The sequence below is a fragment of the Falco naumanni genome, chromosome 1, assembly GCF_017639655.2.
Source record: "Falco naumanni isolate bFalNau1 chromosome 1, bFalNau1.pat, whole genome shotgun sequence".
Lineage (NCBI taxonomy): Eukaryota > Metazoa > Chordata > Aves > Falconiformes > Falconidae > Falco > Falco naumanni.
Genome location: NC_054054.1, coordinates 84,765,129 through 84,777,959, shown reverse-complemented (window position 1 = coordinate 84,777,959; position 12,831 = coordinate 84,765,129). Strand labels below are relative to the sequence as shown.

Here is a 12,831-nt window from a genome sequence, read left to right as displayed (position 1 = left end):
ATTTAAGACGCTAGACACACACGCTGCAACAGTAACAAAGCCATGACAATAGCGGGTGGACTACACTAGCAACTTCAATGATGGTGGGGGGTTGGCTTTTGGGGTGGTTTTTGTTGGTTTTTTGCATACCTTATTGTCTACAAAGCAATAAATATTTTTCACCAAAAAAGTTGGTTTCACGCTACATGCAGTTAGATAAAAAAGAAAGTCACCAAAGTGATGGCAAAATAAATCACCTGCCTGATTTTTCTTTTTTGTTCCCCCCCCCCCCATTTTTGGATTTTTTTTTCCTGTCTTTTTTTGTAGCTTTTTTTTTTTTTTTTTTTAATTCAAGCACAGTGGCTAAGTTTCAAGTATTGAGAGAAAACATATATATACACGTTTGTGTTTGTGTGTGTATCTATAGACATACACACACATATCCTTGTATGTATATACACAAACACATACATATATATTGGTTGTAGTCTGTAAACCACGATTTTTTGGAGCAAGATATACTTGTATACATTGAATGTGGACGATTTTGAGACATTCAAGTAATTAAGTACAGCTGGAAGGTTAGTGCTGAGCTTGCCACACGCAGGGGTCCCCACGCCCGTGGCAGAGCCGTGGGTCTGGGGCTTGGCGCCCTGCAGGAGGCTGCCGGCGTGTGGCCGGGGCTCACCGGGAAGGTTCGGGGTGCGCAGCGGGTGTCGGTATTGCAGAGTCAGTCCTGGCTTAGCGCTTCCGTGCTGCTGCCCGGCGCCCCGCTCCTGCCTGCAGCATAGCCCTTCGCAGAACGGGTAGAAAGCAGCCTTTCGGAAGCAGTCTGGGTCTCCTCGGCATTTCTGTCCACAGGCTGGGGGGCTGGTTGGTTGGTTTTGTCTTTTTTTGTGTGTCTGTCTTTTTCCTAGGCACAAGCACAAATGGCCACAGAAGCAGCAGACTGCAAACGTATGATGTAACAGCGGCCCAATGCTGAAGCATTTGTGAAAGCTACGCTTAAACTTCCTTGGTCGGGGCAATTGGGGAGTATTTTATAAATTTCTTTATTGTCATTTGTGCTCTGTGATCAGAAATAGCCACGTTGCCAAAGATGATGACACCTCCATAGTCAATTGAGTTGCTCCTGAAACCCTTGTAAAGTATCACACTGAACATGCCAATATTGAGAGAAAAAAAAGCAATGAGGACTTAACCACCATGTGCAAAATATTTTGAAATCCCCAAAAACAAAGCCTGAGGTTTCAAGTTGCTTCCAAAGATACTTCTCTGCCCAGCGCTAACAAAATACTGCCATGACTGATAAATTAAGACACACACATGCACACACAGACAGACGGAAAGGCAGCCAGCTATCCTCTCACACACATGCTCACAGCATCCGCAGCCTCACACAGAACTCTAGCCACTCGCACCCGCAGTCTCGTTTGGCTACAGTCTCCTTAAAAAGAAATGCTGAACATAAAACCGAACACTACAAGATTTCTTTATAAAAAAATGAAGCAGCAAATAAAACTTCTTAAAAAACGCATTTCCAATTGTAAGTGTGTAGGGTATTAACGCCTGTTCTTGAGCTCTTAAAAAGCACGGAGCTTTATACTGACTGTCCTTAAGAGAACATTTAAATTAAAAAAAACCAAACCAAAAACAAAACCCTAAAACCCAAAACAAATCTTGGCTGCCAGACTGCAAGTCAGCTTCGCCTGGTGTGGAGGAGGAACAGCACAGACTCCGCAGTGCTTTTTGCCTCACACTCACAAGATACAGTACAGTTAAATACGTACAGTTACACACAAACCATATATATATATCAATATATATTCACCCTTAGGAATACATATTAATATATGCACACACGTAGTGCAATAAAACAACCAGGAAGCAAGGAAAGGAATAAAAAGGACAGCATTCCTAACAGTCGTGATGTTCCTGGGTTGTTGTGTGATGCAAAGTCAACTCCTCAAAGTTCCCATAGTGTGTAAAGTGCTCCTTTGATTCACAAAGCTAGTGTTCTTGGTTTCGGGGTGGGACGAGGGATCCAGGAAAGGGGTTTTCAAGCCAACAGCTGCAAGCAGGACAGCGCAGATGCTCCCTCCTGCCCGACACGTACTGGCGGGCCAAGCCGGGCAGCCGGCAGCCTTTCACGCCAGTCCCGCTGAGCTGGGCACCAGGGCAGGAACGAATCATTTTGGCTTCCGACAAGCACAGCAGCGTTACATGCCTGTCCTGCTGCTTCCCGCGCGGAGGCCCTGTCCCTGTCGCTCGCCTGGCCGGAGAGGGGCAGCCCACAGGGCAGCCATGGGCACGGACCCCCCGGGCGGCCGTGCACCCTCTGCCTCGCACCGGGCCTGTGAGTGGGAGCGACTCCAGCCACGTCCAGGCACAAGGGAGTGACTCCCCACTCTCCGCTGTTCGAGAAGTGCTCCAAGGCATAAACGCGTGTGGGGAGGGACAAAGAGAGGAAGGAGGGAGCCTCAGGCTGCCAGGAAGCTTGGAGATGTCCGGCTCTCAGCTGGGTGGGGGAAGTACATGGACTGGTCTTGATTTCTGAACGACAGCCTCCAACATTAACTGAAGCCAGCAGTTTCAGCACATCCATTGCCCGCAATGGACACAGCGCTGGAATACCCTGTTCTTAAGCAAGAGGGACAGGCAGCAGTCTCATCCTTCAAAGTGCTGGAAAGAAGCAGACTTCTATCCTTCATCCCCTCCGCCAACAGGGGAAACCTTTCCACACCGGCTCTGCCCTCACCCCAGCCCTCGGGCAGGGAAGCAGGTGTGCTTGCGGCAGTCACACAGCCCCACAGAGGAATCCCAGTCTGTGGAACAACTTCCCAAAATGTCAAAATACAAAACACTGAGCAGTTCATCCTCCACGTCTCCTACTGCCAAAATCGTTTCTCACCACAGCAGTAGGCCACTGGAAACAGTGATCCGCTGGGGCAAGGTGCGTGAAGAACGACGACGCTGACATCAGGCACAGAACCCTGACAGCAGAGCCGACAGCCTGCGCTCGATGCACAGTTTACCTGGGAGGGAAAAAAAACAACAAAAGGAATGGACTTCTCATATTCCTGGCAATACAAAGACTACTGGAACATGCTGGAGACTGCGGGCAGGAAGGCAGAACTTCAGCACATCCAAGAGCCTTTTGAGATGACCACCAGGTACTGATTCAGGCTGACCAGCACCGCGCCGGGAAGGGACAGGTCGAAGGGGTGAATAATTGAAGATCCAACAACGAAAACCGGGAGGCAGCAGCTCTGGCAGAGGTATCAAGATGTTATAAACAACCATCGTCCAGTGGGAACAATTTATTCTCTTTTAGTTACTGGAGCGGCTTTTACCAGCGGGCAAGATGACTCAAGGTCTCCAATGCCATTTGTCATGGCTTACAGCTGAGACTGAGCCCAGCCCAGCAGGGTCAGTGCCAGATTCCCACTGTCTGAGCCCAAGACCCTCTCAAAAGCCACATGTTTGGTGGAATTAATTCCTCTCAGAGGAAGACATTGCTGTATTTCTAGGTTTATCATTTTACTTTTCAGGAATAAGTAATCATATACCTGAGATCTAAAATGAAATGCATACCCACTACAGCCTACCAGAGAACAGCTCAATCGGGAAGCTGGAACACCAGGTAAAACAGGGAATATTGGGACATAAGTGGGAAAAGGAATCTGTTAGATGCATTAACTGTATCTCTGGGCAAAAGATGTGATTTAGGTTTGGTAAGAAACAGCGCAATAGAAACTACTTAGTATTCCCTGCTCACTTAGTCCTCCAGTACCACACACTACCCACCAATCTCCCTCCGCTCTCCTTCAGTAAGCCTCACGTCAGCTGTGAAAGCTGGTGATAATTAACTGGCTGATTGCCCGCGAGCCAGAAATCTCTTCTCTCATTACCTCTCCGAGAGCTCTGGCTACACAGATGACTAGAGCAGCCTGGCAGCGCTCTGGACACTGGCCCAAGGCAGGCAGGCGGTAGCTGCTGAGGGGGGAGGCACGTGCTGCCAGCTGTGGCCTCTCCCCACAGCTGCGGATGGCTGGCTTAGCTGGGGTGGCACAGAGCCCAGGCCAGCCGCACTGCTCCAGCAGGTGATGGCTGCCCCATGCCCCATCCCCTCTGCCCCCTCTGACAGGGTCAAGGAGGTGACTGCAGGGCACCTTCACTCCACTTCACAGTCCCTTCACTCCACCTGGGGCTGGCGGAGCTGGCAGCAGCGGGGAGCAATGCCCCTCTCGACAAAGGCAGAGCAGGAGAGAGGAGACAGCTGGGAGCAGCAGGCAGAGGGGCTCCATCTGTCCCGGGGACAGGAAGCCAAATGATGGCAAGTAGGCAAGAGTTCAGCTTTCACTGCTACAGCAAGCACTTGCTGGTGAGAGAAATATTTGTCTGCTGCCTTCTCGGCCTGGCCTGAGGCGGGGGCACCAGAGAGGCGAGCAGTCCTGTTTTGGAAGATGCGCTGGAAGGAGCCTTCGCTGTGCTGATCGGCCATCTCTGCCCAACAGCTGCTGCGGTTTCACGTTCCCAAGCGAACTGCGCAGTCAGAGGGATGGTGCCGGCTGGAAACCAAGTCCAGGCCCCTGCTGTTGCCCAACCACTTCCTTCAGCGAGTTCTTTCACACATCAAAAGCTCCAACAAAGCCCTGGCAATCACTCCACATGGAAAGATCTCAAAATATGGCTCAGAACACAGACCTAAAGTTCTAACAGCCTTCCTGCTGGGAAAGCAGGAGGCCAGGCTGTGAGGAGCTGCAACAAGCTCAGAAGTCTCTGCTATGTCCACCAAGATGTAGCCAAAGGAACAAAGGATGCTGGGTACTGAAATTCCTGAGCCACGCAGCCCAAACCCCACATGTTCTAGCGGGAGGGAAAAAACCAAAAAAAGTCACCGAACACTCACATTTATTGATGTTTTCTATGTCGCCCTGTTCAGTGATGATGTTCAGGAGCCCCTCCATCAGCAGCAGAGCCTTGTGGTACCTCTGCGCGCAGTCCTCTCTGTGGTGGAACATCTCATCCAGGGCTGCAGACTGCACCTGCAGGTAATAACCCCATGCCAAGAGGTTACTCCTGGACCAGACCCAGCTTTCCCAGCACGGCCCCCTCAGCTGCACGAACACCTCCTTCACCCAGCCTCCAGAGGCTGCACACAGCATTCTGAGTCAAACCACCTGCTAAGGCTCCTAGTAGGAACCGCTAGCGCCTGGCACTTGCCCCATGCTAACCCTGCTCCCAGGCACTCTATGGTCATTACCATTTGCACAGCATAGCTGAAGATGAGCTTCTCTGCGGTGATGCTGTTGATCCGATCCATGAGTTTCTGTTTGTCCAAGAAGAACCTCTGGAGTCTCATGTTGAGGCAGTGGCAGGACGATACACTGGATTTATAAAGCTCATTCAGCTTCTTCACAACTAGAGTAAAGGAAAGAAATCCTTTAGGTGCTACTTCTAGTTCTCCCTATGCCTCCCCAGTCTCCATGCACAGAACTCCAAGTGAGTAACTTCAAGACGACAGGGTTACGTTAAAGCCAAAAGACTAGCAGGGAGGCACTTGCTGCACCAACAGGGCCTTTTTCCATTTCTCTGTCACCTTCACCAGTTATAAGCCTGCACATGGCAACACCTACACGTATACCTAGTTCACCAGGTCTGTTTTGGTTTCCTTCAGTTGCCACAAGGCAGAGAGCAGTTTGCACCATGCAAGATGTCTCACTCGCCACCAGAAGCAACAGACACGCCAGATACAAAGCTTCTGCTACTTGATGGGTGACGACGTGCTGTGAAGAAGTACGTGACTTGCATGGGGTAGCTGTTGGAGCCGGGTGTGGATGAGCAGCACTGACTAAGCAAGGGAATCTCTCTTGGGACTCTGCTGTCCCAGAAAGAAAAAGACACTGATGCCTGTGAAAGGCCACCTCCCTCCCTGAACCGCGACAGCTCCTGTGGAAAGGCTGTGAGACAGACAATCAGGAACCCAATATGATTCTGAGCAATTAAACAATTTAAAACAGCAAGCAACACCACAGGCTTGAGTCTCCCTAGCTGCAAGGCAGGATCTACGCAAAATACTGAATACAAACTCCTGCCAACACGTGATGAGTATTAGCTGCTACACGCACCTCTGAAAATCCCCGCGCTGCATGATTTGTTCCTGGGGGATGCAAATTAACCCATACCACGAACCAGCCTCTCTCAGCTACCACACAGAGGGGCAAACCCACATGGCAGCCAGACCAACTAAATCTAGCTGTCCCAGGCAGAGATAAGAGAGCAGAGCCAGAGAAGAGACTGCCATCTGAGAAAAGGATGCACAAGAGGCACAAAACCATAACCCTGTCATGACCAAACCATCAGATCACCCTTGCTCAGAAGGAATTTGAGAGGGAGTGGGAACCCCAAAGCTTGTGGGTCACATCAGGAGGGCAAAATGAAAAGCTCCATGAGAAGACAGTCAAGAGAGACTATTTAAAAACCAAAACAACAAATACAGCAATACCCTCTTCCATGGAACTAAATCAGAGTTCTCAGCTGTCCCCAAATTATCAGGAAAAAGGGGATGGCTGTGGGTAGGGACCTTGCCTGGCACACACCACCCAAGGACACTCCAGGGCAGTGTCTTCTTGTGCTTCCCTGCTTTTTCCACATGCATGGGACAAAAGTACCTGGAAAACCCTTCTGTCCCCGCTGTGCCCTGAAAAACCCCAATGGAGCAGTATTTTGTGGGGAGAGAGACAAGGAAAGACAACCTTGCCCAACTCCCACATACGGAAGGACAGATTACACTACAAATCTAGAAGTTGCAATCTGCCCTGAAAAGGAATAATTTATTTGGGTTAGGCCAACTTCCCTGTTAGCCTGAACTTGGGCCAGATACGTAGCTACAACCCGTGTATCTTGCTCTGTACTGTCTGCTACAATGTATGTGTGCTCACTGCATTTAGCTTCGATTTTTCACATGCCACCCCAAGGCAGGATGAGCACTTTCAAAGGCTAACCTCTTGGGTAAGGTGGCCAGTGGGTCAAGTACTTCAAGGGCTTCAAAAAGCTCCCTCAGTAATATTACAATGGTAGTTTTGAAGTTGTTTTTTCTAATCACTGAACCACATCGAGCTTGCATCACAAGTCAGATGCAAATGCAAGGTCATAACACCAGCAAAGGAGTGACGCTGGCATTACCAGTATTTTACTTCCTGTGTTTTTGCTTCACTTGAAAAATCATCACTGCCAAGACAGGTCTCCATTTGCCAAGTAAGCACTCCCTAGGACATGCACTCTGTAATTAAGCTGGACTGACATCCAGTACAAACAAGCACCTGAGACAGATGTACAAGGAATCAGATAAGATACCCTCCCCTCTCACTGACCAGTGCTGAAGATTCTCACCAGGACACGAGCGAGAGCTTTGAGACACTAAGTCAATGTGAAGAAAGGAACATTCCCCTCAGTGCAAATCAAAAAGATGGGGCTGTGCAAGGGGACGGGAAGAAATGAGCCCCTGGGCATGCCGGTGGGGGCTCACCCTCACTCACCCCCATCCATACCCCTTGCCACACTTTTTAATACTCCCATTCCAGGTGAGCCCAGCAGCTCCTTACCTTGCTTGACGGTGGAGGAGAGGCACAGCTTGCCAGCTTTGATCTGCTCTATGGCCATCTGCAGCCCCGAGGACAGAAGCTCCGCTACTTTCAGGTACAGCACGAGCTGCTCCGCGTAGCTGCAACGAAAGCACATTGCAACGCCCTGGGATGGATGGCGGTTTAAGCGCCCTGAAGGATGCGGCAGGGGGAGCGAGGGAGGGTTTGGGGGCTGGGCGGCTGGCCCCTGTCCATACATACCTCCACTCCCGGCTGAGAAGGCTGATCTGGTCGGCCACCACACTCTCCTGGAGCTGGTACTCTGATGCCACGGAACTGCTCATCTCGCTGGAGCTGCCTTTAAGGGCGGCAATTTCCATCACATAGTGGACAAAGGCGAGCGTGAAGCGGAGGCTGCGCAGGATGTCAGTGTGCTCTTGCTGTTGAAGGGATGCCAGGGCAGGGGTTATGGAGGAAAAGCTGGCGTGCCAGGGCGGGCTGCTCACCTAGAGCCGTGCCAGCAACCCAGCCCAGCTTACAGAAAGAACACTTGAGCCCCAGCCTCCCCCCCCCACCTCTGCTTTGGGCAGGGGCAGCCAGACTCGGCCCCCAGCCTGCACACTGCACCAGCTCCCTCTCCACAGGGACAGCAGCAAGCAACAGCCCCGGGCCAGGCATTTCCAGGCAGGTGGTGAGACTTGCTCCAGAATTACAAGCCCCCTTCCCAAGGAGGATCCCAGCTCCAGCCAGGAAGGGGAGAGACCATTTGCACCAGGGGCTCAGCACTGGTTCCCACCACAGCAATGCTGGTACAAAACTGAAACGGGGCGTAGATTTCATGAGACTCACTGCCTCCCACACCACAGAAATCTGTGGAGCAAGCGTGTCCCACCCTAGAGCCCAACCTCAGCCCCTGGCCCTTACATCCTCCCCGTTCAGTGCAGCGAGCCCCGCGGGAGGCCCCTGAAGAGCGAGCAAGGACAAGCTTCTGTCTGGTGTCCAGCTAGCGAGGGAAGGGAAGTGAGGGAGCCTCTCACATGAAGGGCAACATTCGTTTCAAAGTAGTTTTTCCTCTGCTGTTACAGACCAAAGGGGATTATCCCATTCTGGGAAGCTGCATTGCTTAAGTCGCTGCAAGCACTTCTGGGAAGTCGGTATTTGTGGAAGAGTTGGATGTTTGTGTGTCTGCAAAGTGAACTGCTGCCTGGATCAGATGCAACCCCATTGTTTGTACTCTCCTCTGCAGAGAAGTGGCTAACCTGCTTAATCTTCAAATAGTCAGTGGCTCAGTTCTCTCAAAGGGGGCTGAGGATGTTCCTACATGAATTTATCAAAAAACCCCATGCTCAAGTTCTGCAAGCTTTTGGTTTTCACTCACTAGCTCAGGCACTTGGCTGCTAAGGCAGCTTTGACTATCTCAAACACAAATCTCTCCTCCCACTATCTTGCTATCTGGACAGTCCAGTACAGTAAGGAACTGTTATCTCCACCTTCCTTTATTTTCTTTAAAAGCAGAGGAGGAACTTGGAGATTAAGTAATTGCCAAGTCATACAAGAAGTTTGTGGCAGAGCAGGAAACCACTGAGAACTTGCAGGTCTCAGCCTGGTATCTCTAACCAATGCACAATCCTTCCCCCCTGCTTATACAGTCAGCTTCTGTTAATCATGCTGACATTCGTGGCCTCATTTGGCGTTACAAAAGCCTTTCCTTCTGTAGCCATCTCTGTATCGTGTTTTTAAAGCACTGCAAAAGAAACTAAAATGTAGCCTTCTATTTGCCTTGTCTGCATGTAAGGAAACTTTTAGAAAAGATGGAAGAACCACCCGCCTCAGTGCAACAGCTTTGCTCAAGATAAACACGGGTGCTCACACAGTAACCTTTCAATGCCCTGAAAGCATCAGCAGAAATCAGAAAATCCACAAGGTTTGCATTCTGGCCAGCTCCGCAGAGCACAAAGGGGTCTTGAAATATGGTGTAAAGGTTGTGTGACATGCAAACGATTACTGCACTCTGCAGAAATGATGATCAAACCCAAACAACTCATTACAGACATAGAAGCGGAGTGCTGTTAACAAGATCAAGTTGATGCCTCCTTAGGACATTCTCTTCAGACCAGTGTCTGAAGTGGTGGCAGCTGTCAGGGCCCCATAATTCTGGGACCTTACACAGGTAGGATGCTCAGTTAAACTCACTACTATTGTGACACATCAACACTGAAAGTCCCAGCCCCGTGGCTCTGCAGGTAATTAAGCAAGCAAATGCAATTCAATGCATAATTGACAAAACCCCCAAGCTAAATAAAACCTGAAGCAGAAGAGCAAACCCACATCCTTAAAACAATGTATGCTTATCTCTGTGGTCATCTAGGAGGTTTTAGCAACACCAGCAAAATTCAGATACAAAGAGCCTTCCCCAGTCCCAGACAGCCCAAAGAGGTATCACGAGCAGAGCTGAAGCCGTGACTGAATCTGCAAATGGGCAGCCTGACCTACATTTCAAATGTATCTCGGCTACAGAAGCATTTGCTCTGCTTCAGCCCACCCCCAGCCTGCCGAGAAGGGGAGCCTGGCAGCCTTTCAGGCTGACAATCTGGTTCAGCCGTTCTGGTGCAGAACGTGGTGTCCCCCCACTCCCATTAGCAGCACAAGTGTCAGGTTTGCTTTCTTCCAGATCCTTCCAGCAGAAGCCGTATCACTGCCTGCCCCGTCGGTGCATGCAGCAGGCAGTCATTTGATACACTAAGCTACCTGCACTCTCCAGTCAGCTATCACTGATGTGTTGAGCCTTTTAAAAGGGAAAAGGCCCAAAATTTTTCTTCAGAAGCTGTTAATTCAGAATGCATTGGATAACCGCTATTTCCGACTTGCAATTTCGGCTTTAGAAATGGTGAATTTTAACCCCTGTCACGGCCTGTCTCAGGGACTGAAGCTCAAGAGTCACGCTACCAAACATGCCCTGGGCTTTCTGAGCACTGCACCGGCCTTCTCTCTTGAAACCAGTTTGCAGCATCTTTGGAAGCAACTCCCTTGGCTGCAAACATGGAGCCACCTGACCTCTGGACTGGCTTTACGTGTATTCCCCCATCCTTTGCCCCTACCAAGCCCTTGGGATGTACCCACCTCCATGAGTGTCTCCTCGGGCAGCTCTGGTGCCTCAAACGTAACAGCACCTTCCAGGTTGGCGGTGATAGGATCAGCAAAAGCATACCGGAGACTTGAGGGGCCTTCCACAGCATCCCCGCCAGCCCCCACTGCCAGGTGCCTGCCGGTGAATGAGCCTCCCGAGCTGAGAGAGCTGGAAGACCCCACTGAGAAGAAAAATAGGGAAAGGAATTACTGAAGGTATTAATAGCAGGCCAGGTATTCCTCGCCCAGCAGAGGAGACAATCCTGTAGGATCCAGCAACAGGTACTTTGGAGGAAGATGCAGGGACTCTTGATGCAGAATAACCATTCCCCAATGTAAGCTCCTTAGCTACTCAGGTAGACCAGCTTACAAGCTCAAGCAGATTTCATGCACCTTCCAGAATGTCCATCATTTATGGAGACAATTCAGAAGTACTCTTTGTTTCTTGTTTGTCCAAACCCTTTCTGAATCCTGCTACAATTTCTTGGCCTGACTCTTATTGTACCCCACCACAGCCAACTTCCCCATCACGGATCAGCATGGCTTGAACCCTGGTTCCTTACCTTTTACACTATCACTGAATAAGCACCTCTGGTAAATGAGGTTTTTATCATCGTTTTAAAACAGAAGCAGCTTACACGCAAACTGGGCGAACCACCCACTACGTGCCCTGCACTTCTGCTTCTCCCTCTTTAGCAACAGGTGGCTGGGCAGAGAGTAAGTTGACTTCAGCTGAGTTAAGACTCTAACCTCAGGATTCAGGAGACCCTGTAAACACAGTGTCCATCAGACAGTTCCCTCCCTGACCACTGAATCCACCCTAAAAGCACACTGCACATAGAAGATGGACACTTCAAAAGGAGTTACTGTCTCAGGGTAGGGCTTCATATCCCCTGACACACTGCCACAGAGGGGTATATTCCGTCTGACAGCAGGAAGAAATACCAGCTACAAAACTTTGCTAATTCTACCAAGGAGATACTCTCCACTATCACTGATGGTTTGGAGGGAGATGTTCCTCTTCTACCCACAAATTCAATTTCCTGCCCTACCCTGCCTTCAAAGGGTTCAGCAATGTAATAATGCACAACTGATCTGCAGAGAGGCACAGTCTCCTCTCCTCCCAAAGCTCTCTCCCTGCTGGCAGCTATGCTTCAGAGCTAAGTGGACCATCAAAGACTGGCAGAGTATTTCCAGATCTTTCAGAGAGAGGCAAGGACCAACAATATCACATTCTGGGTATCCTGTAACTCCAAGAGGCTGTTTGCAGAAATTGTTACGGTGACTCACGAAAAGGTTCTCCTTTAATGTCTATCAAGTGACCTTACTCACGGCTTGTCCAAGCACTTGAGTGCAGAGTTTCAGCTTGCCAAGCCCCCCCTTTCACCATTCACTCTGTGCATTAACTGTAGCATAAGGAGCTAGGCACAGGCCTCATAAACAAAGCTTGTCAAGCAGCACTGCTTTGACCACCTTGACCTAATGCTCCGTATGTGTTGTAGGTTCACTATTCAGCAACCCTCTCTCCCAGGCATCCCATCTAAGAACTTGACTGTTCAGCAGATGCTTAGGCATCCAAGTATCAACCTGCTAAAATAAAAATTGGTGCTTGGATCTGCTTCCGACTTGCTATTATCCCCGCAAAAGCAATGCAGGACGTCTGAATTCTCTACCCGTAACACCGCAGCAGTAGCTAGAGGCTGCAACCAGGGTAGTAACCCCACTGTGCTACAGGCCTGTCAGACACTTTGTAAGAGTCTCTGCTCTACAGAGCTTACCCTCTAAATAGAGGAGACAAATAAAGGATTACAGTCCCCACTTCCCAGACAATCAAGGATGTGAGTGGTTTTAGTTACGACGGAAATGCAAGCTATACCCTGGAACTAAGCCCATGCATCCCCCCCATCCCAGTCAAGCAGCTTGTTTGTGGTTACATCAAACCCTTCCCTGCAATAATTAAGAACAACAGAGCTGACTACATTCAGATCAGGAACAGCTGAGAACCCAAACAGCCAAAAATGCAAATAAAAACGTCCAAGTACTTTCTTAAACTGAACATAGACTCCGGCTAACAGACACACCATCCCAAAAGGGCCAATTACCACAGCCTCAGCTGCTGGCTGATGAGGCTGGAGCACTG

The 12,831-nt window shown here is 49.9% G+C and overlaps 1 protein-coding gene across 7 annotated transcripts in view; it reads right to left on the bottom strand.

Annotated features, from left to right (window-relative positions):
- Positions 1-262: 262 nt before the first annotated feature.
- ULK1 (unc-51 like autophagy activating kinase 1) overlaps positions 263-12,831 on the bottom strand; it is an 81,894-nt gene continuing 69,325 nt past the window's right edge. For all 7 annotated transcript variants that reach the window (XM_040602041.1, XM_040602072.1, XM_040602057.1 and 4 more), the window contains 6 exons: positions 10,686-10,873; positions 7,827-8,005; positions 7,587-7,705; positions 5,246-5,403; positions 4,892-5,027; positions 263-3,014 (listed from right to left, as the gene is read on the bottom strand). In XM_040602041.1, coding sequence (XP_040457975.1) covers positions 2,959-3,014; positions 4,892-5,027; positions 5,246-5,403; positions 7,587-7,705; positions 7,827-8,005; positions 10,686-10,873 — 836 coding nt within the window. In that variant the 3' untranslated portion in view covers positions 263-2,958. The remainder of the gene's footprint in view (positions 3,015-4,891; positions 5,028-5,245; positions 5,404-7,586; positions 7,706-7,826; positions 8,006-10,685; positions 10,874-12,831) is intronic.